The following is a 27,614-nucleotide window of genomic DNA, read 5'->3' as shown; positions in this document are numbered from 1 at the left end:
CACACATAGATATATTAGAGCGAAAAATTGTGCTTCAATGAGCTGACGAGAAAAGGATGTCCTTTACCGTACTTAAACATGGTGCCCACACAAAAGGCATTAAAGGAAGATAAGAAAAAAAAAACCCATCCGAAGGCTGGGCAATGATGAGCCAACAAAAGAAAAACTCGCTGTAAAATGTTGTCAGCGAAGACAAACAGCAAATGTGCATTAAAAATATTGCCCGATATGAGGACAACCACCATTGAGGAAGCCGAAGGACTCCCTTAACTGTAGAATAACAAAAGCGAAACTTGCAATTAAAGCGGCTTTAAGTTACAGCATAAAATCGATGGCCAATACCATCGTCTCGCTAGCGTAGCTAGTTTGATAAATAAATAGAATTGATTAGAAGAATGTGACGCACAGGCCGTGCCATTGATAGATTCAACGCTCGTTATCAGCCGGCAATTTCATTATTTTAATGCGCTAAATGAATTATCAGGGAACGTTCGAGCCGAGCACTCGCCCATCAAAACTAATGGGCGCGCCCACAACTTTCAGGAATGGAAAAGGGAATGGCAATTGGAATTTGGAATTAGCGGTGTGAGTGAAGGCGTGAGTGAATGAGTGAGTGAATGAGTGAGTCTAATGAGTGAGTGATCTTCGAAGGTCAAAAAAGCAGTCTATTTCGTGAGCGTGACGGCTGCCATAATACCGTGAGGTTCATGATATAATGCCGCAAATAAAGAAGAAAAGTTACAAAAAATTAATAAATATAAAATATGGAGGTTCTAGTCTAGATAGCATGCGATAGAGGGCCCTCAGTCTCGAGCAAAAGGAACTGAAGCAGCCGTGCTGCGTCCATGCAAAGCCTTAAGATATACACGTACGTTAATAAAAGCAAGCTTAAGTAAGCTTATTCTTAATCTAAAGAAATGGTTTGCCGATCTCACAGTCGATAAAAAGTGTAAATCATAATTCATGTAAAATAGAATTGAGAAACGTAATAATAATTTGGAGATCCATATGGCTAGTTAAGATACAAGTAGTACTTGTATATTAACGCAAATACATATGATTTTGCCAAACTTTGAATTTACTAATCGGATTAATTTGCCAATCCAATATTGTGACGCCGGCATTTTCAGTCACGTGCACAGCTCTAATTGGAATGGATGCTGAGTGTCATTGATTGACTGGCGAATCACAGCGAAAAGAGAGAGAGAGAGAGAGAGGGAGAGAGCTGTCTGCGAAAGACAAGCACATCATTTTCCTGGCCAGTCGGTCTGGACAAGCGACAATTCTTTATTTGATTTTCTTCACTCACACACAGACCCACTAAATACACCAAACACACTTGAAATGTTCAAGTTGTTGCTTGTTTTATGCTGACGTTTTACAGAAATAAAAAATACTGTCCAGTTGATTCGACCCTCTGTTAATATTAAAGTGAGCCAAAAGATAGAGTCAGCTGAGCTGGGAAATGCGAACATTTTTGTAAACCAGGATATGTCGAGACTGAAACCACGATTCGTGCGCATTATCATCATTTGGACGAGTTTGTTTTGAATTCCCCATTCCACATTCCTCGTACCAAGCACAATTGTAGAATGCCAACGGAATGTCCTCGCTCTGGCAGGAAGTGTAAAGAGAGGAGTTGCTTATTCTTAAATTGCTATGCTAAATTGGTTAGATGAAAAACCTACAGCTGTTGTGAATTCCTGGCCATTGTAGCAGTAAATGACAATCTGATAGCTTCCGGCCGCTAGGTACATTATCATTCGCAGCGTTGTAATGCTGCGCCCCTGCGGATGTGGAAGGATAAAATGGAAAAAAGGGTCACATTTAAATACCAATCGAGATGAGAGAAATGCTTGGCATTACAAAGCCTACGCTCGACTCAGAAAGCACGAGACCCCAACAGAGGAAGGCTGAGCTGAAAATTTATTAGTATCATTTGACGAAAGTGACTGTTGACCTCCAGAGCATAGCTACAAGAGACATGTTCTTGGATTCATTACTCGACTATACTTGCTGGACTGGATGCGGTCGCTTACCCTGAGATACGCTGATATTGATAGATGCAATAGCGCCTCGACAGGCACCAGCGTTAATGTCGAGCACTGAACTATGCAATTTAACGCTCTCAACAGGCCAGCGTCATGCAGACAGATGACAATAAAGGCCACATCGAAGCTGACGGCACCTGTGGGGCCATAGTGGGTCACAGTTAAACAGTTTTGGCTTCACAATCCCAACAGCATTGGGGAGGGCCTGCCCTTTTCACGCCATTCCGGGTCCTCCGAAGGAAAGGCGTAAATAATACAAATATAATATTGAATACTTGTTCAATACGTATACGTAACGGTTATCCAGCTGCTCAAAGAATTGTGTAGATTAAAAGTGTGTGTTATTTACTTTTTAGAGCTACGCTCCTCCATCTCAGATTATCTTGGCATTAGAAACATGAGAGTGTATACCCAATTTGTTTTCTTATTTACTTTAACGTCAGTGTGTTAATCGTTAAAGCTGTAAACGCTGTGGGTCGACACATCAGTTGTCTACACGATTGAGCTTAAATTTGACTTACTTTGGGATATAGCTGGAAGCATTTTGATACTCTGAGTCCACGGTCTAACGGTATCAATAACAACTGAAATATTCGTTCTTAGCTGACAGAACTTGAACCTTCGCCATAGTATACTTTATTTCCATATTTGGAATTATTAGTTCTGTGCGAACAAATTTTGGAAACGATCTCTTAGAAAAGTCACAAATATGTTAATATATCTGGATCATACATTTCAGATATTGTGCTTATAAAAATATGGAAAGCAGGAAAATAATGTGAACGGAATCTAAAGGAGAAAAGAAGCCACTAAGTTAGTTAAAAAATGTATGTAAAGTCCACTTATGGGTAGTTATTTCTAAGCAGCAGAATTTGAATACACTGCCTAAACTCTATGCTGCTGCAACTTAAGCTCGTCCTCAACAGAAATCTGTAAAAAAAAGGAATGAAAGGAAAAATCAAAAATAAAATATAATATATATATTTTGCACTCCTGCAACATCTGATGGCAACAGGCACGCGTCAGCTTATCATAGAATTCTGGTTGGAAAAAGAAGAAATACAGCACAACAATTTCACGATTGAAACACTGTGGCAATGCTGTGGAAAATCACAACGATTTGTATGCGAGTAATATCCATTAAGACTATAGCGCATCACCTTTAACACTTTGCTGCAAGTCGTGCAAATAGACTTTTCACTTCTGCCAGTGGCCGTAGGTGGAGGCCACACAGCCGAACAGAAGAGCACGATTCCACCTACAAGCTGAGATATAAATGGCACGTCTTTATACCTACACCTTGAGAGCGTTGCCCAATCGGGATGGCTTCATTAGATTAACGCTCAGAGTATAGAAGGCAATTATTGTCGCTGTGATGGTACGATAATTGGCCGCCTTTAGTACAGCGACTTCTTCCGTTGACAGCATTTTCGGTAATTGGCTGCTAATTGTCTAACTCAGCTCTTTATAAAGTTATTAAAGGGGAGTACTAGGGCTTGACATTAATTGGGGTAAATGGAAGTCAAAGCCGTCCAACGATATTAAATAATTCATGCGTCACGCCCCATTACGTGCAGGGTTGCATTGAATTCTTAAATATATTTCAGACCCGCCATTGTCTGCATAATAGCAAGAGTTTATGCAGAGCGGATTGTTGATTTTGGCAGCGCATTGCATTAAAATGAAAAACTAGAGAAATGGGGTTGACGCACTCTCGTAGTGCCCTTTTTTTTGCACAAATTCTTAGCCAAGTTAGAAACCTTTGCAAGAAGCTTTTCAACCGCCACCCAAACAGCTTTTGCATTTCGAAATGTTGGCAACACTAAACAGCTAAGGCAGAGCGGTCATTGGTTTTGAAATTATAATCCGTTGTATATTATACTGAAATTGTATTCCTTGCATCAACATTTTGAAAAATTTATATTCTAAATCATAAGACACTTGTCCACAAAACAATAATATCTTTTTTTTAAATTAATTTATTTGGGATACTTTATTAAAGCTCTTGGTAGATTTTCTTTTCTTGTACTTGAAAGAAAAGGTAAGTACAACAACGCGCTTTTTATTTCTCGCTCACATTTTGCAGTAAGAGAAAATATTGTCCACTCGTTTTCATCATCTGCAAATTATTGAATTAATTTTTTAAAAAGTGAAGGGAATATAACAAATAATTTCACACTCACCACCATTAGAGTTGGCAAAGACATTTTTGTGAACCATGAAACATCCAAATTGAACATACGATTTGTTCGCATTATCATCATTCTCACGAGTTGTCTGAATTCACGATTTTCCTTATACCAGCAACAGTTATAGAACGCCATGGGAATTTGTTCGCTCTAGAAGGGGGAATTTTCAATACCTACATACTTATTCACATATTCAGGGTATGTAGTACTTAAATGCCTCAATCACAAATCGTATTCAAATCAAGGACATGTTTTAGACGTGTCGGTGAAGGAATTAGAGCCACATTGTGTTTAAGACTTAGATATAAGAACAAAACATGTTCGGTTAATATAAATAATATGCCCTATATAGTAGTGATTATACCTTTACAAATAATTTGTTTAATGGAATACTCACAGCTGTCATAAATTCCTGCCCATTATAGCAGTAGATGACAATCTGATATCCAGCAGCAGCCATATACATGATCATACGTATTACGGTTATAAAGCTCGATCCCTATAGGAATGATATAAATCTTTGAATAAATAACATTCCATGGTAATTGCGGAGACAATTACAAAGCCAAGACTCATTTGGAATAGAACCAGACCCCAGCAGAAGAGACTGAGCAGAAATTGCACAAGAATCATTTGACGAAAGAAGTTATTTATCTCCTCAGCATAACTAAAACAAATATGAATTTAGTTTTCGTTGGATGGCATGTTGCCTCGGACTTACGCAGACACGCGTTGGTACTGATAGATACAGTATCTTATGTACTCCACCCGACGCTCTGATGGCACAAGGGGCGAGGTTGAACACTCAATCATATAGCAAAGAGCCTTTATTTGGCCCACGCCGTGCGCACAAAGCACAATGAAAAGAGCATCGAAGCCGAATGCACCTTGAAAAACAAGTGATAGTCATAAGGAAAAGTTGGATACAGTAAATATTCTGTCACCTACCAATGCCAGCGATGTAAAGTGCACAGCCACTTAGGTACATTTCTATGTGATAATAAGGAAAGTCCATGCATTTGTCTTGCCATTTGGGATAACGAACAGGAAATGCTGCAAGAAATGTAAAGGTGACGGATTTCTTAATGCGATTGTGAGAGCATAGGAACAACCAAATCATTTTTTTTTTTGTACATCAAATATTATATGACAGCTATATTGTGGTCGGTTCTAATCGATCGATTTTCAGCTGTGGGTAGCTTCGTGATTGAAGAAGATATACGGACAGGTGGACGTTTCGACTTATCGACATGCTTTCTCTTCTCACCATTCGCCATTTGTTCTACTTACGAAGTATAATCTCAAAGCTGCCGTAAGGCCTGGTATAGTAATGATAGAGATTGACGCCTAGTGAGTTGCCGAAATAATTACAAATTATGGCAATGCAGGCACTGACATAATAAAGAGACTGACGTCGTATGCTCGTCCAGCTGGCCGACATTATTTCATCCACTTTTTCCTTCAGTTCTTGATTTATCGGAAAATCTATAATTATTTTGAGTCTTATATGTATTAATAGTCCTTCTTTGTATACTATATCTTTGTATATTTCCCAAACCAGAATGAAAGATCTCGCAGTCCTGGAGTAACTGATGAGTGCAGGCCCGTTTGAGTAGCTCATAAAACTTGTGTTGGATAAAGAGACAATAGGCCATTTTCATAATGGACATAGCTGTCTGAAACATAGTCGAAACGGTCTGGAAATATAAAATTGACATTGTAAGCGTGTTTTGAGTATTCGAAACGTTTCGCAACTTACTTCCACAATGCGTGGTATTTCATGTATGTAGAGAATAATTAATTGCCAGTGACCATAAAACGAGATCAGGCTGCTCACCATTAGAATGATATTCAATCTATGTGTCGAAATAAATGTATGTTTTCAAAGAAAATCAAAAAAATAAAACACAGTTACAGACATTTAAATTTTTTTTAAATTTCGAGTTGATGTCGCAGAAACAAACCCTCTAGTTTGCAGAAATCACTTTTATTTATTTGTTATTTGTAAGCAGATTTAAATTCTTTAATTGGAAACTTACAGCTTTAGTGCATTGCCGAGGCGGGATGGCCTCATTAGATTTACTCCCAAAGCATAGTTGGAAATAATAATCGGACGAATGGTACGATAATTACGCGCCTTAAGCGCAGCAACCTCTTCCGCAGACAACATTTCTAATAATTGACTGTTAATTGTTCCAATCACCCCTTTATAAACACACCAGCTAGCTTGTCTTTTAAGCAAAAACTGTATTGCACGCAATTAGAAATGATTTCGTGAGCTCAGACCAGTTGAGGCGGCTCGAAATGCAACCTGAAGGTGTGGATGGATACGCCTCTTTTAGGCTAAGGTAGTATATGTATTTGAAATCGCCTTCATTGGCTCATTAATTGTGTAAAGGAAATGTGAATTTGAAAAATGATACAACATGCTGGGAATGAATTAAGTAGTAAAATGTTAAAATAAAAGAATAGCCCTAGAATTGTCAAATTTAAGAGTTCAGAAATAGGAAAATAAAGTAACAACTTTATTTCCCTTTCCTTAAGTTCGCAGTGCCAAACAATTAACGTTTGTCTCCTATTTCCGAAGGCTTACTAGCCATCATCCAGATGGACAGACGTCTGTCCGTATGAGCACAATGTTTGAACTATAACATCTAGGGACACCAACCTTCATTTCATTCAAGACCTACACTCTAATCTGACGTTTTATCGGAGTTGGAGCAGTCGTTCGAGCAGCAGCCATAGGTTTAATAAATGAACCTTAGTATTAAACAATTGCCTGTTTATTTTGATATCTTAACTAAATTTTCCTATTTTTTTTTTTAAATAGCTTCCTCAGTATATTCGTAAATGCTTACATTAAAGAGCTGCAACAAAGTTCATTTTAAGACAATAGCAGGGAATTCAAGTTCCATGACTTGTTATTATATTTTTTGTTTTGAGAAAATGAACAAGGAAACCGATTTTGAAAATGTACGATTAATCCTCATAAATATTATTTGGATGTTACAGAGAGATGTCTGAGATAAAGCTTTGGAAGCTCCTAAAAACTCTATTATAAAAGCATACGATTTATTTATAGAAGCTTTTAGAAGCTCTTATATACAAGCTTATTTTCTTTACCCACTATCGACTGAGCTTTGAAAGCTTTAAATACCATACATAGGGATAACGAATCTAGAGCTGCCCGCGTGAGGAAAATGCTGTCACATTCACGAAGTTCACGTGCAAATTTAAATATATTTCTTCGTGGTAACTTAAACCCAAAAAAAAATATTGTATATATATTTCTTAATGTTGGGCGTTTTAAAATAGACTTTTCTCTATTAACAATTTACATTGAAAAGAATAATAATAATATTCTGAATTTCTCAATGATTAAATCTTACTCGTACTCCTTTCAAATTAAAAATATTATTATATAGTTATCCCTTGATTTCCCAAGAAAAGACATGCTCTATTTTTTTTTTTAAATTTTTCTCAATGATTTATATATTTTCATGACATTTCGCTCAATATAATTTTCATAAAGTTCTGTTTGCTTGTTTTTAAACGATTCTCTGTTTTTGGTTTCTTTTTTATTCACTTTTTGCTGATTTACAATCGTCACTGACTGACTACGTTAAAATGTACATATCATTTAGTAAATAATTATTTTATATATATTATATATAATAATTAATATTAATAACATTTTGTGTTTCCCTTCTTACACTTGAATTGTAATGCGTGTGTAGCGTACTGTTAAAAATAATTTAGAAAAATAGTAACAATTTAAAAATCAAAACGATTTTTGTATAAAAATTGCAGTGCTTTCTTGTTATCAAACTAAAGGGCTAACATGAGTAACGGCGCAATTGGTTGTGAAAAACATATTTACAAAAGTTTCATATTCGCTTGTAATCTCAATATTTTATATACACATACATATATAAATATATAGTATATATGTTTACATGTGTTTCATTTGTTATATCAACTTAGAGTCCGCCTTTTATGCATAATGGAATGGAATGTGTGACGAGTGCACAAAAATTGTGTAGAATCTTCAAAATGAATTGCTTACAAAATTCAGACGCATTAAGCATTTTAAATTGTATTTTATTTAATTCTCTTTAATTTTAAATACATACATGTTTACCTATGCTCTTAATTAGAATTATTTACTCGTGTTGTTGCTTATTTACTCGTAATTTTTAATTCAAAAGCGGACGTTGAGATTGTTAGCATCTCATAATAAAATACAATAGTTTGAATTTACAATGCATATGTATGTGTGTGTGTGTGTGATTTTCTGTTTCTATGTGTGTTTGAGTGTGTGTGTGTGTGCAGTGCCTGTGTGTATGTGAGCTCGTATCCTTTACTGATATGTTTCTAAGAGGCTAACTTGCATTTGAGTTTTGCTTTTGTGTGATCGATTAGTTTATTCAATTATTTATGCTGGCAATTTTTTAGCTGCTCCAAAAATTGCATATATTTGGTGTAAGTTATGTAAATACGTCTTAGGACTTATAAAGTTACGCCTAAATGATGATCACAACTTTACAAAATGAATATCTGCATTAGATGATCTTAACCGTAGTCGTCTCCTGGCAATGCTGGAGTTTTTGTGAATATTTTTATTTGAAGCCTCAATTCTCAGAAGCTGAGAAACCAAAATCTCTTTCGTGGTAGGAAAAAATTGGCTCTATCGTGAAAAATTGAATTCAGATTTTCTACATTTATGTGTAGAAAGTGGTTTCCAAATTTTGAATTGAATACAGTTTTAAGTTTTGGTTTAGAACAGAAATATAAAAAAAATTGAAAAAAATTGAAAATAATGTACGCATCTCTGGATGGCAATGGTTCCAGATTTGAAATAGTTTTCCAGGGAGAGTCCTACGGTCCATAAAAAGTATGCTGGACAGGTTTAGGCTTGATTTGTTTTGCTCGCTTCACTTAAGCTTCGATATTAATTTGTTGCTAGCTCTTTAAATGTACTCGTATGTGTATATTTATACATATATATATCTGTAGGATTTATTATAAACTTCTTAATAAATGCTTCAATTTATTGGTTTTGCTTCTAGCGTAAAAATTTGCTTGCATAAATATTTTTTATTTCAATATTTACTCGTACCTTGTTTTGGTTTTGTAGCCATGCGTTTTTCTTTTGTTGCGTTTTTAACATACTTAGAATATTATCAAATGCTCTTTAAATATACGAATTTGTTTTGCAAATATATGCGCTAGTCACTGAAATGAAATGCTGCTGATGTTCTCATTTACCATACAAATTCTACACACAACTTGGAATGTTTCGGGCACAACTGAGTGAGGAGGGATCACTTAAACAATTTCAACATACTTCTCTTAATTGACCAAATAGATTGTTTTTTATTTTTTTAAAGAAAATACACAAAATCAAGAAAAAGAAAGAAAAGTATTAAAAAATTGGAGTTTTAAGGTCCTTTGTAGAAACGGCATAGGAACATGATGGTATTGCTTGGTTTTATCGAAACGAAGGGACACCGCTTTTTAAAAAATCGCGTCTGCTCATTTGAGAATTGTTTTGATTTTGTTTTTTTTTTCTTGTTAAGCATACCTTAAACATGAACATGATAACGCTAATGATAGTTTGTAACTTTCTAATTTGTTTAACTTTCAACTAACACGCACACACACAATGAAAAGCATCGACTAATGCACAATATCACTAATGAAGAACGAAACCGCGCTCACAACTCTGAAAACGCGCACAAATCGCGCGCGATTTCCATACGGGCGCGCATACTTTAGAATGTCGTTTAGTTTTAAATAACGTTACTACTCTCTAGATACACTGAAACAATTTCATTTTTATTTACGTACATAATGCATACTTCTAGTTGTCAATAGGAGGCTCAGAGCAACAAAATGAAAATGTGTTTAGTTGTAAATAATAATAATATTAATTGTTTGTAAATGTTGCGTTGCGATTTTTATGAAACGAAGCACAAAGCCTTACACGATAACAAACATTTTCGTAACGATCTTTAACTACATTTTCTTTTGTTTCTTTAAAATGAATTTCGAGTTTTGGGTTTATATATTTAGATATATGTATGTATATGTGTGTATATATATATATATCTGTGTTGTATATGCTTGGCGCGTGAAAATATAGTTAATTGGTAATGTTTGTCGCGAATTGTGTTCGTTGCTAATTGCAAATGGTAAATATTTGTATTACTATAGGGTGTATAATGTATATTGTATATATAATTTTTGGGCTTGAAATATGAATATTCATTTCTCTCTTTGTTACTTTTTAACTATTTATCGACAATGTAGGCTTTTGTGGTGACTTCGTCTATGTTTGTAAGCTGTAAATAAATGTAGCGCTTTTCCTTCATTTCCTATCCTTCCTTTAGCTGGCGCTTTCATTACTCTTGTTGTATTTAGCTTTCCTTCTTCAATTCACATAGTTTTAGCTTATGGTTTATGTACATATATAGATATATATATATATATATATAGTAGGCTCAGTTATGTATATAGTATATAATGTTTTTTCTTGCTGTATAAATAATGCATTTAATTTGTGTTCCTTGTTGGTTTGTTTGTTGTTTGTTTTGTTGTTGTTTGTACGGCTTGCGCGGCATCGCGGTTAGCTTAATGCAACTCATAGGGTTTTCGTTTTATTAGGTTTTGTAAAAATAGGTATTCAACTCTGACTTCAATTTAGACTAGGATACTGTTCATTGCTTTTTCATAATTCACATTCCATTTTTGCTAACTTTGCTATCACTTTGAGTTATATTTTCATTTCATTTTGTTTTGTTTTAGTTTTTGTTTTTGTTTTCAATGCTATCATTATGTTTAATTTTTTGCATAGGTTGTGGTTTATAAATACTTAGCGCTACGTTGCCTCATCCCCCTGGCCGGATGTTGCAGCATCTCCCCCACTATCGCCATCCCGCGTCTGCAGCAATGCCCGCTGTTCGTCGTTCACATCGCCCGCCTCCTCAGGCTCTGCGGCTACTACCACTGCCGGAGTCGCTTCTGCGCCGGCGCGACTGTTAGCTGGCGAGGTGAATGTTGTCTCAGAGTCTGTGCGGAATTATAGTTATGAATATGAATTATTACAAAGATTCCATAAATATAATTAAACGATATTCAGAGTGCTACAAATATAAAATTAAATAATGCTGTACAGAAAGCTGCGTGTGATAGTGGGTGAAGAGGCTGAAGATTGCCTGAGAATGTATATGCGAAGGTGGTATAATGATCTATCTTAATAGCTTTTATTGTTGTTGTTAAAGTTGACATACAATTCTATAAATAAATATTTGTGATGACTTTTGAAGTGTAATGATATCGTACCTTTAATAAGCCTAAGCATAACATCACGACAGAAATAATAGACAAATTTATAAGAAAATTGTCGTTTTATGTTGATCAAGATTTTAACAAGATTTTTGAACAAATATGAAATTATTTTTATAATAATAATAACTACTGTATTTGTTTATTAGTTAATACTTGAGCTATAATCAGAAGAAAACCAAATCAAGTTCGCAAATTATTTGTATGAAACATATTCTGAATTTAAAAATAAATTATGTATATTATATATTTTTTGGCTTCTAACAATCTAACAATTTTTAAAATTATACATGTATAGTAAGTAATTAGATCTATGTATGTTTGTAGCTTAAGAGCGATTAAAAATGCGACAGGTTGGTTACTAATTAACATCATTATTAATACGGGCATTATACCACCCCCGATCAATGTGTAAAGCGTTCAGTATTAGTGTTGGAATATGCGAATCGAAATGTTAATACGTTGATTACGATTATGTGTGGTGCCAAAAGCCTGTATGTGCTACACAATGCGACTGCAAAGAGCAAACTACAAACTTTTGAGCAAAGCTACAACTCGAATACACAAGTGTTAGCTGCTGAGGTGCCAATGGGGGGTGTGTGGGGTGTGGAGTGTACAAGCTGGGGCGGTGTCTTCAATAATCCTTTTAAACCGCCACTAAGTGCCAAAATACAGTCGTCTAGGTTTAAGTTCACCATCGTTTGTACTAACAAATTGTTTGCGTTGTTTGCTGCACTCCATCTTTGGGTGTGTTGGTGTGTGTGTGTTGGGATATATGTATACGAGTATGTGTGTTTGTTTGGGCTGGGTATATGTTTTCAGATTGTTTGTTCACTGTTCAAAATGCAGCATCGAAGATAGTAACTAAAAATGTAAGGCGCGCAACAGCGATGATAAAAAAGAAAGAGGTAGGAGTAGAGCGAGAGAAGAGAAAACAAATTTGTTGTTTTGTTTGGTTTGTCACAGCCAAATGTCTGGATTACTCAATGACGTACTCAATGATAAGTTAGCCAGCTGATCAATTCAGCAGCAGTTCCTTAATCACTTACCTAGGCTGCTGTCCCTCGTCTGGGACGCATCGTAGCGTCCATCGGTGCCGGACATGTGAGTCGAGGCTGAGGAACGCGACAGCACAGGCTTCACCTGACGCAGAGCCTGCTCTTCGGGATAGCGAGGCGTTTGGAATTTGGTTGGTTTCGATTGCAAGGTCGCAGGTCCTGAGCGTTGTTGTATAAGGGTACGGTGCCTAAGGGGTGGTGGGGATACAGACTTAGCTAAAACTGAATGAGGTAATTTATTCGGTGAGTAATCGCTGCCAGATTCGCCCTGTAATATAAAGAGTGAAAATTCATATAAAATCTAGGTGTATAGTATAACTAATTGTGGGAAATCTATAGTAACTGAGCAAGTTGACGATAGCATTATTTAAAGTTAATATTCAATTTAAATGGAAGTTACACTCGGTGGCTATTTGCACCTTAATATTTATTTGGCAATACAAAGCAACAGTTTCTCTTTATTTATTAGAATTGCATTTACACGTATATTTAAATTGTATTCTTCTGGTTATCTACAAGTATTGAACTGTTATGATTTTATTTATTTTTGAAAGTCATTCGAAGGATACTTAGTCATTCCAATCGTTTAATTTCAAAGTCGTCCTTAGGCACTTATTTCTTCATCAAACTATTCCATCAATTTCGATAACTATTGGATAAATGCTCTCGTTTATTCAGATTGGTCTCATTTTCACAAACAGTTCAAATATTTTGCAATTGAAATTCTATAGTTTTTGAATCATTCGATTGAATTTTAATTCGATTTGAATTCTGCTGGCCTTAGATTACTTTATGCTCACCATGACGGTGCCATTGTCGGACACGCCCGAACCTGACATATTGTCTGCCAACAGACGCTCACTCTCGGGATCGGATAGCACGCGTGAGACATCAGACTTGTTTTTCAATATCGATTTGGAACGTCTGTGGTGTTCGAGATTTGGTGATGCATCAATCGAGTCTATCGATGAGGAATGTTTGCTCTCGAATTTGGCTGCAAAATAAAACATTAACAATAATCAATGTGGCTTGGTATTTGAGTCGCAGGAACTTATACCTTTGGCGCCCACATTCTGTAAGCCAAACAAATGCTGATTGATCAGTTTTGTGGCAGTGGCTAGGCTCTTGCCCGGCATAAAGACCGAGCGCTTTTTCTTGCTGCCGCCGCTGACGCCGGCATTGCTGCTCGCTGGACTCCCATCCAGCCGTACATTATCCTCGGACAATTTGGTGTCCTCGAAGCGAGCACGTGGCTTGGCACCACCAGTTGCGCCGCTGCTGGAGCTCGGCCGTATAGACGTGAAGCTCTGCTGAAAGCGCGTCTTGCGATGCTTTGGCACTGAGTTCTCATTCAGGCTGACGTGACTGCCACGACTGTCCTGAACATCGAAGCTCTGATAGACATCGTCGAGCGGACTGAGGCCGCCAGCGGCCAAATTTCGTAAAGGCGTATCCCCCGAGGCGCTCTTCTTCACCTGCGCCCGCAAAACGCCCATAGCCGATAGGCCCGATGACGAAGCCGTCGGAGGCATACTCACAATATACCCCGTCGAGCTACTTATGCCTGCGCACTCCTTCTCCAGTGGATTGATATACAGATTGTCCATGTCAATGTCCAGGGCACAGGCATCATCATTGAAGTCGGCAGTGAGATCGCCCTGCGATAGAAACGGATGCGTTTGACAGCTGGCATATGTGTCTGAACTGTCCACGCTGGCCAGGTCCGCATTATTATTGTTGCTACTGTAGTTGCTGTTGTAATTGCCATTTCCGAAGAGTAGCAAGCCGCCTCCAATGCCAGCACCTGTGGTTGTGGTGTTGAAGTTGTTGTTGTAGTTGTGGTTGAAGTTCGCACTCGAGCTGGCCGCACCACTCACAAAGGGTGGTCCAAACCGCGTCGACGCATCGAGGGGCAGGGCAATGGTGGTCGAAGTGGTTGTGCCATACGATGAGGATGTGGATGAGGATTGTGAGATAATGGGCGCCACTATGTTCGCCCCACTAACACTGGCGTAGGTGGGCAGCAAGAGATCTGTGTCCCGTTGGAACGGTGCAGTGAGCTGCAGGGGAGGCTGTTGAGCTGAGGGCGGCGCCAACAGACCGAAATGATGGGCCTGACGATAATTTGCTTGGCTGGGCAACGTTGAGGACGCCGCCATGCGCATCTCCAGGCAAATCGGCTTATGGAAGTCAGAAGTTGGAAGTGAGATAACACCCTCCGCATCTGTGTACTCCTTGAAGTCCTGCAAAGAAACGGGCGAGCAACGCAAGAACGCAAGAATAGTGAGTTTCGAAGCCTGCACCAAAATACCAAATGGGGAGGGCAAATGCAGCAAATCTTTTCCAGCTTTTCGCACTTATGCTCAGTGTTGTTATTGTTGTTGTAGTAGTTGTTGTAGTTGTTGTTCTGCTAGTTGTGCGCCATTCTCAAAAAAACGCTCAATTAAATTAAAACGAGTGCACAATTTTGTTCATAAAACATGCAAAAGTTAAACGTGCAACTAAATATAACAGAAATAAATTAAGTAGAAGAAAAAAAAATGCTGACTACTTACCCGCCAAACTTTCTGTGGTTCAGCTATTTCCGCCTCAAATCGCACAGGAAATCATAAAAAATTATAACGCCAAGTGAAATCAAAATCGGAAAAAAAAACAATTGATAATTGAAAACTTGAATCACCATTATCGTCATCCACACTTGAGTGGCGATAAAGAGTGCCAATAATGCTAATTAATTTTCCAAAATAAATTATGCTTCTTTTTGGTTTTTCTTTTGTGTGTGTTTATTTTGCAAAAACTTTGTTAAGACGTTTTTTTAGTTCGTTGCAAGGAAACCGAGTAGTATGTAACATTTGTTTAATTAACTACATAAAGTATGCATTTATTATGCTAATTTTCGTTCATTACTATAATTTGCTATATTTGTAAGAGTGTGTGTGTGGGTGTTTGTGTTGTACATTCGATTCGAAGCTAAATGGTTTCAATTACGTGCTTAAGAGTGTGTGTGTGTGTGGAGAAGAACGAATTGGTAGCTAAATACTCCTTCGAAGAGAGCTTATCGATACACAATTTAAATAAATAACACATGCAGCTTTGCTTTGATTTTGTTTTGGTTTTTGTTTTGTTTGGTGTTGTATGTACGCATAAATAGAAATAAATTAATTTAAATTAATTAAATTCTTAGAATTTTCTATGTCTTTCTTTAGCTTTCACGTCACGTCACGCACGAATATAATTCAATTAAAAATGTAGGTTCAAATTTAAGCTAGTTTTAAGATTTAGTTTAATGTTTAATCTTTAAAGCATATTCCTTTGCTTAGCTTGTGTGTGTATTTGTGTATGTATATATTATATGTATTATATATTTAAAATTAATTTTATGGATGTAGGTGTTTGGGTGTCTGGGTGTCTGGGTGTCTGGGTGTGTTCATATAATTCGTCGTTACACATTCTTGCCACACTCGCCGACTCAATCAAATTCAATCAAGCAAGCTCAATTTGTCAATCTGTCAATCTCCCACAAAGCAAACAAATGTTTCTGAAATAGTAACGCATACTAAACGCTATTCGCACGCAATGGAATACACTCGCCTTGACATCCTGGCAAACCCTTTAAGAAAAAGAAATGAAAAAGAAACAAAGTCAAAATAAAATTCCAATATTGTCTGCAGAGCAAAAAATGTACACAAAAAACAAAACATCACGTCGACGTTCAACCAGCGACAAAGCGATTTTCTCATATACTCTTGCAAAATTCGCTCAAGATTGGTAAAATCTTTGTAACTAGGAGTATGAAAAAGTAATGCATCCCCTCAAAGAAGTAGAAGCCTTGCATTTCGAAAAAAATGCAAAAGAGTTTTCGACGCTAACAAATATTATTCAGGATCTTCCATTGTTCTTATAACAGTATTATATATACTTATGATATCTGTTCCAGACGTTATTATCATCATTTTACATTTTTGTGAAGAACTTTTAAATTACTTTTTAAGTAACGTTTTTAGACTGGCCGATAAGAGGGCCAAAAAAAGTTCATAGTATCTATTAAATGCGAAATGCTCACAAAAAAAAAAATTCTTCAGAAAATGTTGTAAACCAACTAAATTACGTGAATAAAAATATCTATCTGGTATTATAACGTTTATTTTCATTACATCTGAGATAAAAATAGCTAATTATTTCTCTTGTTTGATGAAGTGTCCGTTTGTCCTTTCAATATGTTAGCTACCCCATAAGTAATTCTCCTGAAAGTTATACAAATAATTTAACAAATCCTGAATAGTTGGTGAACCAAATAAATTTGTAAGAGTATAGAAGCTCGGCGCGCCGAAGTTATCGGGTTTTAGAGTTGCTTTTTGTCGCTTGGTTTTCTCAAAGAAGGTTTTCGAGAGCAGGCTTAGGCTTATAGGTGGGGTACCACGGTTGGCCGCTGCGATACACTACACAAAAACAACAACAGTACAGACGTTTTGTATGTGAGTGTGTTTGTGTGTTGGCGTGTATGTACTCGTATTAACGGGTGCAGCGTGTTTTACCGGATTCTTCTCAGAGATAATACAAATCGAGTGTGCCCTCTTCGATCATGCGCTTGAGTGCCAAGTAATTTTTGGGTGAGGGCGGCGGACGCGCCAGTCTCTTGATGCTATATTCCTTGTCATGAAAGACACAAATGCGATCCTGTAATATGTACACGTTCTAATGAGATTATTTCTTTATACTATTGGATGTCTCCAAGCTACGTGCTGTGTTTCCGAGGCTACAGATTGAGCCTATTTCTAAGTAGATGTTGAGTCGAGCTACTCACAAATCATAAGCCTGATTTTATTTTCTAAACGCTGATAGTCCCAATTCCTTATGAAATGCATTTGCAATCTGATAGCCTAATAATGTATTATATACAAATCAAATGTTTTTAATTTTTTAGTTGTTTAGTTAATCCGATTAAAATGAACATTAAACATTAAAGCATTCGCTAAAGGGTTGGAGTTTCAGTGCAAAAAGGTGTGGTGGAAAATGAAAAATATATACAGGTTAAACACTTTACTCAAGTAATTACATATACATAAATATATACAATAAAATATTATAGAGACATACATACATAAATATATACATAGGTGCATTTATATCTATCAGCAAGCTAGTTTTCTTTGTGGTTGAACTTCTATTTATTTTACCTTTGTTGTGCAGAAGCAGCATTCGAATTCCACGGGCACGTCCTGCTCCAGATTATCCATGCGTTGGTTTTGCAAATTCTCAAGCGCCACCTGACGGCGCAACTCCGCCACTTCCTATAATAATAATTTTTATTTTTTTGCAAATGTAAAATCGAGTCTCTATGCATACCAAAAAAATTATTTACAAGAGAGTTTTTATTCCAAAGAATTCATGCAACGTGTTTTAATGTGATTAGTTACATAGTTTATAGTTAGTTTAAGACTAATTGGTAGCTAAGAGCTATCAAATGTGATCCATGCACAGCAGTGAGACGAGCACATCATTAGACAACCTTTGTGCATGCATGCTGCTTGGAATTTGATTCGAAACAATTGCCATATCAGATTTTGAAAGCATGTGAGGTATTTTGCTGTGTTAGTTTGTTTTGACAATTCGGGGGAACCACATTCGCAGTTCAATGGATGTGAACTCGGCCGTAGTTCTTTTTTCTTCTAGTTCAATTATGATTACAAATAATTAGGTGTGTGGAAAAATTGCTTTTATACATATATCTTGTAATTTCTAACCGAATATATTCTAGAAAAAAACACTCAATTTTTCAATTTAAAACTAGTCTAATGTTTTGAAAATGCTTAGTTTTAAACAATTACAAAATAAACTTTTTTGCAATAAATAAAGATGGGGGAATTTGCCGTTCTAGTCACGTTGGATATATTACTTATTCAAATCTCGTTTTCCCTCTCTAAGCGCAAATGTATTGATCTTTATCTTGTCCCAAAGGCGGGCACGATATATCCCATTGGTTCAAAGCCTTGCATCAAGATGTTAAGGTATTTGCCCTAAAGCCCTCTAAAATATTATGTCGAGTTCTTTTCTTGTGTTAGGCGTGCAATTCTTTAGAAAACACACTCGGTGGCATAGGTGATTTTTTTTTATTTTATTTTTATGGTTTACGTAAAATATTTTATTCTCTTTCTTTCTTTTATTATACTATGTAAACTGCATTGAAGATCTTCATTATCCGAAGAAACTATTTGCATTACTGAGCTCATTTTATCTTATAGTTGACTATGTCTCTGCTTTGTTTTAATATTTAGAATGATTTTTCGAATTTCTTAATAACCAGGAGAATACACGGCTGTCCATACTCTATACCTTTGAAAGGCTTCACTTCTTAGCTTATTTATTCTGTACTTCTCCTCGCATCTCCTTTGAAATCATCACATCAGCATCAAATATAATACTCAATTTAAGACTTGGTGTTAGTCTTGTGTTCCCAGAATAGTGATCTTTTTCATTTTCTTGGCATTAATTATGCAATTTTGACAACTGATATCCTGGAGACTTTGTTTCCATTAATTAGTTGGTAGTCATATTTTAAACAGCTAGTCTTAGTAGGCATTCCGTAGTTCTCATGCTCAGTACCTATGGTGCATAGTGTGGAGACATGGTTTCATTTCAATATAATGATGATCCCTTATTGAATACTTAAATTTTACTTGGTGCAAGCTGTTTTTACTAAAAGAACTAAAAGACCTAGTTCACAAAATTGAAACTGATATTACGAATGGCATATTTTTTGGAGTTTGTGAAAATGTATAGCTAAAGCTATTTATTTCCTACGGAACTTATAAACGTAGTAGCTACATTTGATATTCAAACTTCAAGCTGGTCCTAATTATCGCATGAATTTTTTTGTAAAACTTCTAAAACTATAATTTGACTTCCGTGCGCTAGCTAAATGTTTAGTGAGCGAGTCAATGTATCTGCAACCTAAAGCCAACTATATAAATCGGTCTAAATGTGCTCTCAATGCGCTTAAGCAAACTCATTTGGATTGGTAAGTTTCGGTAGTGTTGGAACAATTTCTCCATTAAAGCCTTTGCTTGCAGTCGCACTGTTTGTCATCCTATGCGTAGAGAGCACACGGCAATATCCCAATATGCGAGGCCTCAGCGACGATTATGATCTGATAAATACAGAAAATAGTATTTCGAACACTGCAGATGAAGCCGATGAGCGTCTGAGTCGTTTGAAGAGCTATTATGGGGATGTTTCGGACGATGGAGCGGCTGCGCCTCCAACTGTAAGTCCTGACTGTGAACCCGTGCTTGGCGTTGCCACTGAAGCCCCTAAAACCACTTGTGTGACCGTAAAAGCTGACTCTATTACGCCAAGAACAACAGCATTAACAACAACAGCAGCCACCACCAGTGGTTGTGTCACCACACGGGCTCCAGTGGCGAGTACAACTATAGCTTGCGATAGATTTAATTTCAATGAAGCGCCACAGCAGTCAGATTCGTCTATGACACAGCAACAGTGGCAGCAGCAGCTTCAGAAACAACTGCAGATGCAACTGCAACAGCAACAGCAGCAACAACAACAACAACCGCAGGGTCAGGGTCAGGGTCAAGGGCAGGGTCCGGAGCCAGTTGGCGAAGGTACTATGATGGCCAGCACCGAGGATGAGGCCGATCTACGCAGCAGGGAGCTGCGCACTCTCGTCCAGCATTTGTACGTGGCTCAGGCACGTGTGCAGCTGGAGGCCACGGAGATTAGGAAGGCGCAGGCGGTGGCGTCCACTGCGCAAGCGCAGCTCGAAGTGGCTGCGAATCAAGTGCGCACCATAACCGCCACTCTGCACAATGCCCAGCAGGAGGTGGCCGCTTCGGCCATACGTGCTCAGATCGCACAGCTACAGCTGGCGGCTCATGATCAGCTGTTGTTTGCTGCCCGCCAGGACGTGGATGCACTGTCCTCGCAAATGGTTGGTCTGCAGGCGGCTGAGGGTATTGTGCAGCCAAAGATGACTGTGGACTTGCACGCATTGCTGGACAAGCTGCGGCAGCCACTGCAGTTCTTTGATAGACCAACGCCAGTGCCGGTGATTGTGACGTTGCCACCAGCTTTTGGGGGCACACTCGATCGCACACAGTTGCACGGTGGAGCGGGGAAGAAAGTCAAACGAAAGCCGAAACGGAATCAGCACCAGATGTCAGCGCGAAGACAATATTTTGATCGGAACTAACACATAACCGTTTGCGTTTTGATTGGCATGTATTTCGCTAAATGAAATCTATCTATATATTTTTTGCTAAGAATTTGATCTATTTTGTAAGTGTTAACCGAATGTGTATGTGTATTATTATTTTTAAGTCCTTGCGGGATAGCCCAAGTTCATGAACTTGATTCAATGAAATCTTTCATTTAAGGAAATTCATTCATGGATTCTTTAGAAGGGGTTCTAAGTATTGTAAGATAATCATGTGTCTTCTTGATTATACAAAATTTTCGGCTTATTTTAACTCAAAAATATTGATATTTTATATAAAATAATACCATGGGCAATGGCGTTCTATGGTTTTCTTTGAGAGTTCGATGCTCTATGTTTGCTCAAATTTGAAGTCGAGAGTAATGGAAAGGTAGCACTTGAATTCTTTGGAAAAGAGTGTTCCTAAAATGAATTTTTGTTTTTGTAGATGGTTAGAAATTTGAACATATTGTAAAATTAGATTTTAGGAAATGATTTGAAATAATTAATTAATTAATAGCGTGCATTGCTATGCTTAAAACTAGCTTTATAAGATGCTTCAGGTAAGGCACACACTGATTTAAGCGTCAGTTAGTTTTTACATCAGAACTATCAGATATCTACGCATCAGCTGTAATCGCATGTAATTTCTATGCTTGAAATATCGGAGAAATCTGTTGCGGCATTTTCATACCACTGGTAATGACTCTTCAGATTTTGTTGATTTCTAATTAATCGAATCTATAAATTTTAAAATCACATTCATGAATTTAAGGCTATTTGTTTAAGTGTAGATATATAGTATGTTGTATGTGTTTCATTGTAGCTTCGCTTTCAAGATAAATTACAAAAAAAGAGTGATAGGTTCTTGATCTGATAAATGGCTGGATGCAAATATAATATATAGTTTGAGCTTTCGAGCAGCTTAAAAGTTCATATGTTCATAGTATGCATATCTCTAGAAGGCATTCCTCAAATGCAAATTTAGTTGTTTGAATTTCTTTTTTCGTTCAAAAAGAAAAGTTTAGCGTTATGTTCAGCCTCTGAAAAATCAATCAAGTCGAATCAATTGCATATCAATTGAAATCGTTCAAAATCGAAATAGATATTATATTAAATGCATATGTATATACATGGAAAGGAAAAAATGAAAATAGCAGTAGTATATATGCATTAGAGTATAGAGTAGCTTGAGTTCTTTGTGTATACTTTGAATGTACCTCCTTACTGCGTCCCCGTAAAATCTAAAAGTTGAAATGTGTTTTTGTTGTTATAGAACTTCATTGTTGCTTGCTTGCATTTGTTTGATTAATGGTTCTTTTATTGTTTTTTGTTTTTGTGAATTTTTTTAACATAATTATGAAGCTAAGTTGATAAGAGTAATAAAAGAACTACGATAGACGAGTATAGGACCGATCAATTTTCTGGGGGAGTACTTAAAAACGAAAACAAAAAGTGAAACTTAAAACGGTCTCCCAACCAAACTCAAGAACAGATTTTACAGTGATAACAATATATGCGATAATTAAGGATATTTAGATCCTGTTAACTGCTTCACGCACATTTACTAATTACGGTTACGGTTTAAGAACTTTGAAAACATTAAGATATACGAGTATAATTTGCTTTGCACCACGACGACTACACACATGTAATAAAAGCCATGTAGTAGGCGCTTCAATAGGCCCAGCCCCCAGCACTTACCCCGGGCGTTATCATCATTTGTATGGGCAGACCCTTTTGATTCGATGCCAGCGTCATATCATCCTCGGCGACTTGTGAGCTCGCCCCTCCTTCCTGTACACTGCTGGTTGTTGCCAAAGCCTGGACAGCGCTCGTGGCAGCCACTACAGCCAGATTATTGGCAGCTGTTGCTCCAGGACCAAGTTGCAACTGTTGTTGTTGCTGTTGCTGTTCCTGTTGTTGCTGCTTCTTCTGTTGCTGTTGTTGTTGCTGCTGTTGTTGTTGTTGCTGTATCAAAGCCTGCTGCTCACGTTTGTAGCTCTCCATGGCCATCATGGATGTTTGCCGTGCATTTGGATTATCGAAGCTATAGGGCGGTGCAGCATCCTGCTCGGAACTGGAAGTTCGACGCTGTACAGGAAAGATAATTGAAAAAAAGTGATTTTAGTGAAAAGACTTGAAAGTTAGAATCCACACTAGGATAAAGTAAATCCTCTGCCATACATCCATAGCTTGTATCACATGTCTTTTGGTTGGCATCATCAACCCATCATACGTCAATACGTTTTGATAACATGTTAATCATTTCTCTGTCGTATACGTATTACCTTATAATTTTTCTTTAAATTGTCTATCATTTATATTTCAGCTGCGAATAATTATCTGTCTACCGTTTGTTGATAGATTACGTATTTCCTGTCTGTCTTTAATTCAATAGTCATTTTGTTTATTATATATTTATTATCTATATATCATACATTTTTCAAAATGACCCAAAGGAACATCTGTTCATGCAATAAACATATATTAAAAGTATTTCCTTATCCTTAATTATGTTAATTATCAACTATGTTTCATCTATCTGTCATATGGCAATCATTGATCTATCTTCAATCTATTATCTGTCTATCATTTATCTACCCTCTATCTATCATCTATCTATCTGTAATCTATCTAACATAAATTTATTATCTATCTAACCTCTATCTATCACCTACCTATCTGTAATCTTTCTACCATCTATGTGTCATCTATCTATCATCTATCTGTCAACTATCTATCATCTATCTATCATCTATCTATCATCTATCTATCATCTATCTATCATCTATGTGTCATCTATGTGTCATCTATCTATCATCTATCTATCATCTGTCTATCATCTTTCTTTCATCTATATATCATCTCTCTATCATCTATATATAATCTTTCTATCATCTATATATCATCTATATATCATCTTTCTATCATCTATCTATCATATACCTATAATCTATATATCATAGGTATCATCTATTTATTTTCTATCTATTATCTCCTTATCTCTTGCTCATGTGTTTATAGCTCGAATATCTACCCTCTATCTATCATCTATCTATCTATCATCTATCTATAATCTATATATCATCTATCTATCTATCATCATCTTTCTATCATATATATATCATCTTTCTATAATCTATATATCATCTTTCTATCATCTATCTATCATCTATCTATCATCTGTCCATCATATATCTATCATCTTTCTTTCATCTATATATCATCTCTCTATCATCTATATATCATCTTTCTATCATCTATCTATCATATACCTATAATCTATATATCATAGGTATCATCTATTTATTTTCTATCTATTATCTCCTTATCTCTTGCTCATGTGTTTATAGCTCGAATATCTACCCTCTATCTATCATCTATCTATTTGTAATCTATCTAACATAAATTTATCATCTATCTATCATCTATCTATCTATCATCTATCTATAATCTATATATCATCTATCTATCATCTATCTATCTATCATCTATCTATCTATCATCATCTTTCTATCATATATATATCATCTTTCTATAATCTATATATCATCTTTCTATCATCTCTCTATCATATACCTATAATCTATATATCATAGGTATCATCTATTTATCTTCTATCTATTATCTCCTTATCTCTTGCTCATGTGTTTATAGCTCGAATTTTGATTGCTCTAATATTTTGTAGTGTGCTTTACATTTGAAATTGTTTAAACAATAAATAAAAAATTTACCACCCTTTGCTGGCCTTGGGCCTGGCTTTGCCTTCTCCCCTCTTAGCCTGGCCCAGCCCCGAAAAAACTTACGTGTTGCAAATTCGAGTTGCGCAGATTGGCTACGTGCTCGTAGTTCTTGTAACAGCCTGTCCCTGTGGTTGCCGGATTGCGGCCACTGGTCGACTCGCCTTCCGTGCTGTTGCCATCCGTTTGCGAGAGATTGTGTCCTGTGGGCGATCGGCGTAGCGCGTGTGTTAAACGGTGCCAATTTTTAAGTGATCGAGTGTGACTCTCGCGCTTTTCTGCATTGCGTGTGTGTGGTGGTGTGGGTGGGTTGTTGTGTGAGTGTGTATGTGTGTATTCGGGGTAGGTGTAAGTTGGGTATATATGTAGATAGCGCGGCATTTAAGTTTGAATGTTAGGATTGTTGGTTTTAGATTTTTGTTGGATTTGTTGTTTTGGTTAGTGTTGTGTTTGTGGTTTTTGTTGGTTGTTTTTTTTTTTTTTATTTTTTATTTTTCGGTAGCGCACGCAAAAAGCCATGAATGCATTTTGTCGCCATTTTCATTAACAAAATTGTTTCCGCGGTTTTGTAATTTTCAACAAAACATATATATTGGTTTTATTCGCATTTGTTTTTGCCGTTTTGTTGTATGTTTGTGTGGTGTGTAGAACGCCATTTTGTGCATTGTTTTTTTTTTTTTTTGTTTTTGGTTTAGTTCGATATTTGTTGAAAATGAATTAGAGCAGTTTCGTTTTGTTGTTGGGCGCAAATGAAACGTTTTGTCAAATCAAAAAAAAAAGGAATAAAAGAAAGAGATATGAGTTTCATGAATGCCGTTATATGTATGTTAAGCTGTTAATATATTTAATGAAACCATAAAAACGACAACGACCATAACGACGACGACGACGACGACGTTAGATGTTAGACGACGATGACAACGATGGTGTTGACGGTCAAATTTTAAGTAATTAGTAGTAAGTTACAGTAAAACAACATCGATTGGTCAACAGCTTGGGGGCACGGTACGACGTTAATATGTAATTGGTTTGGTTAGTTAGCTAAATATTGTAGCTATATTAAAAATCCATTTTAATATGAATATACGATTATAACATGTTATACATGTCGTAATAAATGCAATGTGTTAACAAATTCGTTAGTAGTGAGTAGTATTTGTGTAACAACAACAACATTGAAATTATTTATAACAGTTTAATTAGCTAGTGGTTTAGTTGTTTTACTTTAAACGTGAGCTACATATAGATATAATACTTGTTAGTTATACACACATAACGAAAATAATATATTGGTTAAAGTACTATTAACACTTATGAGAGATAGAATAAATTGAATTAGGTATCCAATTGAGCACAGACTGTGCCAAAGAGCTAAACCAGTATTGAGAACAATGTTTAGGTGCATAATGGCAGCGTCTTGGCTGGAAGACTTGTCAATAGTAATAACTTACAATAAATTTATAAACATTTATCGCTGGAGGAGAATTGTAGGTACGTATTAAAGTCCTGCATGTGTGTGTGAAGAAAGCAATTCTAGACGGAATGTGAATGTGTTCCAAAATGTGTTTTCTAGGAAATAATTTTCCTATCTATCATTAAAATCTTAGTTTTTTTTATCTATCTATCTATCGTCTATATGTATAATTTGTACATCTATGCAAACAATTAAAGGTTGAATTCAGTTTTATCTATCTATCATATATGTAAAATTTTTAAAATACATATTTATATATTATTATTCTATCTAGAGTCCATTCTACGCTGAATAAGGCTTAAAATTATGTCAATTGAATGCGTCTCAAAATTTTTTAAAATAACAGCCACCAATTGTCTACATTTGATCAATAATTTATTTGGTATTCTATAAACCACCATTTTTCTTTTTCTTATTACCATTTTTTTTTGTCATATACTAACTAAATATGTATAATATAATTTTTCTGTGTCAGACTTTATTTAAAATCTATCCAGCTAAGTGCCTTTTCATCTATTCTCTAAGATAACATCAGTCCAATCACAAAGAAGATGATCGGTGATTCTTATATACATCCTTCGACTTTTCTATTCAAGGATTCATTGTTAATCAATTGATGTTACCTAAAACGATATATCGAACCATTTTAATTATATTCGTTAACCATTACGTATTTTCGTTGAAGGTTTCTAATACTTAAACTAAATCTGGTATTTAAATTTATGTCAATTGATATATCCAATCATTTTAAGAATTTGCGACTTGTACCATCATGGGTTACTCAATATTGCTAGATATTATAGTATTTTTCTTGAGAGATAAAGAAATATTCTTTTACAAATTTTCAATATGAGCTCGTGCAGGGCTCTTATATTATGTCCTTCCAAATCATTCCGCTCCATTTATTGAATCATTCATCCATTAACGTTTATTTTCGGAGTAATCATCATATTGTCAGATATGTGGTGAAATAGCTTCATTCATCTTTATCGTATTTTGTTTATTGACTCACAATTGAAATGAAATTTGAATGAAATGGAACTATATATACTAATGCAAATAAATACAATTAGAACACATATTAATTAGTCATGTTCTTTAGATATTCATTGCGTACTCTACTTTGAGCTTGTCTTAGTTAAATTGCTTTCCATGCAGGGCTTTAATATGTAAGTATGTATAAGCTATCCTTTTCGAATTAAAATTTCAATGGACTGTTCGAAAGTTGTTACATTTTCCTCTAACGCAAGATCGATGAAAATTATTGAAAATAAAGCTGCAAGTATTATTAAATGAATATTTGGATGATTGATTGATTGATTGGTTGACTGGTTGTTCAAATTTGCGAACTCTGTGTGGTTGTTTTTGATGATTAACTCTAACAAACTCGGCAAAAAACAAATGTACGAAACACCTAATTGGAACGCTAACGCATTTAATACGAGCAGGTTAACTCATTCGTATGTTTGGTAGGCAGGTAACTTGAAAGCAAAAGCACATTTCATGGTCATTTACGCAACTCATGTTTTGGTTATTATTC

General features: G+C 36.0%; 3 protein-coding genes and 1 pseudogene across 12 annotated transcripts in view; 1 reads left to right on the top strand and 3 right to left on the bottom strand.

Moving 5' to 3' along the window:
* Positions 1–315: 315 nt before the first annotated feature.
* On the bottom strand, positions 316–2,594 carry LOC115622467 (annotated as a pseudogene).
* A 1,519-nt stretch (positions 2,595–4,113) lies between these two features.
* On the bottom strand, positions 4,114–6,410 carry LOC115622939 (odorant receptor 63a-like). The gene is made up of 10 exons (XM_030517070.1): positions 6,280–6,410; positions 6,000–6,096; positions 5,799–5,937; positions 5,531–5,725; positions 5,189–5,293; positions 4,962–5,127; positions 4,802–4,907; positions 4,638–4,739; positions 4,235–4,390; positions 4,114–4,170 (listed from the first exon to the last, which is right to left on the bottom strand). Exons 1-10 carry the CDS (start codon positions 6,408–6,410, stop codon positions 4,114–4,116), a joined length of 1,254 nt encoding a protein of 417 aa, XP_030372930.1.
* Positions 6,411–7,950: 1,540 nt separating this feature from the next.
* The window catches only part of LOC115623213 (potassium voltage-gated channel protein Shab), an 88,825-nt gene continuing 69,161 nt past the window's right edge, over positions 7,951–27,614 (bottom strand). For 3 of the 9 annotated variants that reach the window (XM_030517443.1, XM_030517446.1, XM_030517444.1), the window contains exons 7-13: positions 24,667–24,878; positions 22,562–22,951; positions 17,823–17,936; positions 13,703–14,888; positions 13,446–13,639; positions 12,637–12,913; positions 7,951–11,311 (exon numbers count right to left, since the gene is read on the bottom strand). In XM_030517443.1, the coding sequence (XP_030373303.1) occupies positions 11,121–11,311; positions 12,637–12,913; positions 13,446–13,639; positions 13,703–14,888; positions 17,823–17,936; positions 22,562–22,951; positions 24,667–24,878 (2,564 nt within the window). In that variant the 3' untranslated portion in view covers positions 7,951–11,120. Of the gene's footprint in view, positions 11,312–12,636; positions 12,914–13,445; positions 13,640–13,702; positions 14,889–15,549; positions 16,256–17,822; positions 17,937–22,561; positions 22,952–24,666; positions 24,879–27,614 lie in introns of those variants that run through there. The other 6 variants (XM_030517452.1, XM_030517447.1, XM_030517448.1 and 3 more) reach the window with 5 other exon arrangements.
* Positions 19,545–20,956, top strand: LOC115623214 (mediator of RNA polymerase II transcription subunit 15). Of its 2 annotated transcripts, XM_030517454.1 has the most exons (3): positions 19,545–19,663; positions 19,716–19,909; positions 20,117–20,956. In XM_030517454.1, exons 1-3 carry the CDS (start codon positions 19,636–19,638, stop codon positions 20,852–20,854), a joined length of 960 nt encoding a protein of 319 aa, XP_030373314.1. In that variant the 5' UTR covers positions 19,545–19,635; the 3' UTR covers positions 20,855–20,956. The 2 variants fall into 2 exon arrangements, with proteins under 2 accessions (XP_030373314.1, XP_030373313.1); XM_030517453.1 differs by having other exon boundaries at positions 19,716–20,956.

The sequence above is a fragment of the Scaptodrosophila lebanonensis genome, unplaced genomic scaffold (assembly GCF_003285725.1).
Source record: "Scaptodrosophila lebanonensis strain 11010-0011.00,11010-0021.00 unplaced genomic scaffold, SlebRS2 tig00000043-arrow-pilon, whole genome shotgun sequence".
In the NCBI taxonomy this organism is placed as follows: domain Eukaryota; kingdom Metazoa; phylum Arthropoda; class Insecta; order Diptera; family Drosophilidae; genus Scaptodrosophila; species Scaptodrosophila lebanonensis.
This window is presented reverse-complemented; position numbering and strand designations above follow the sequence as displayed.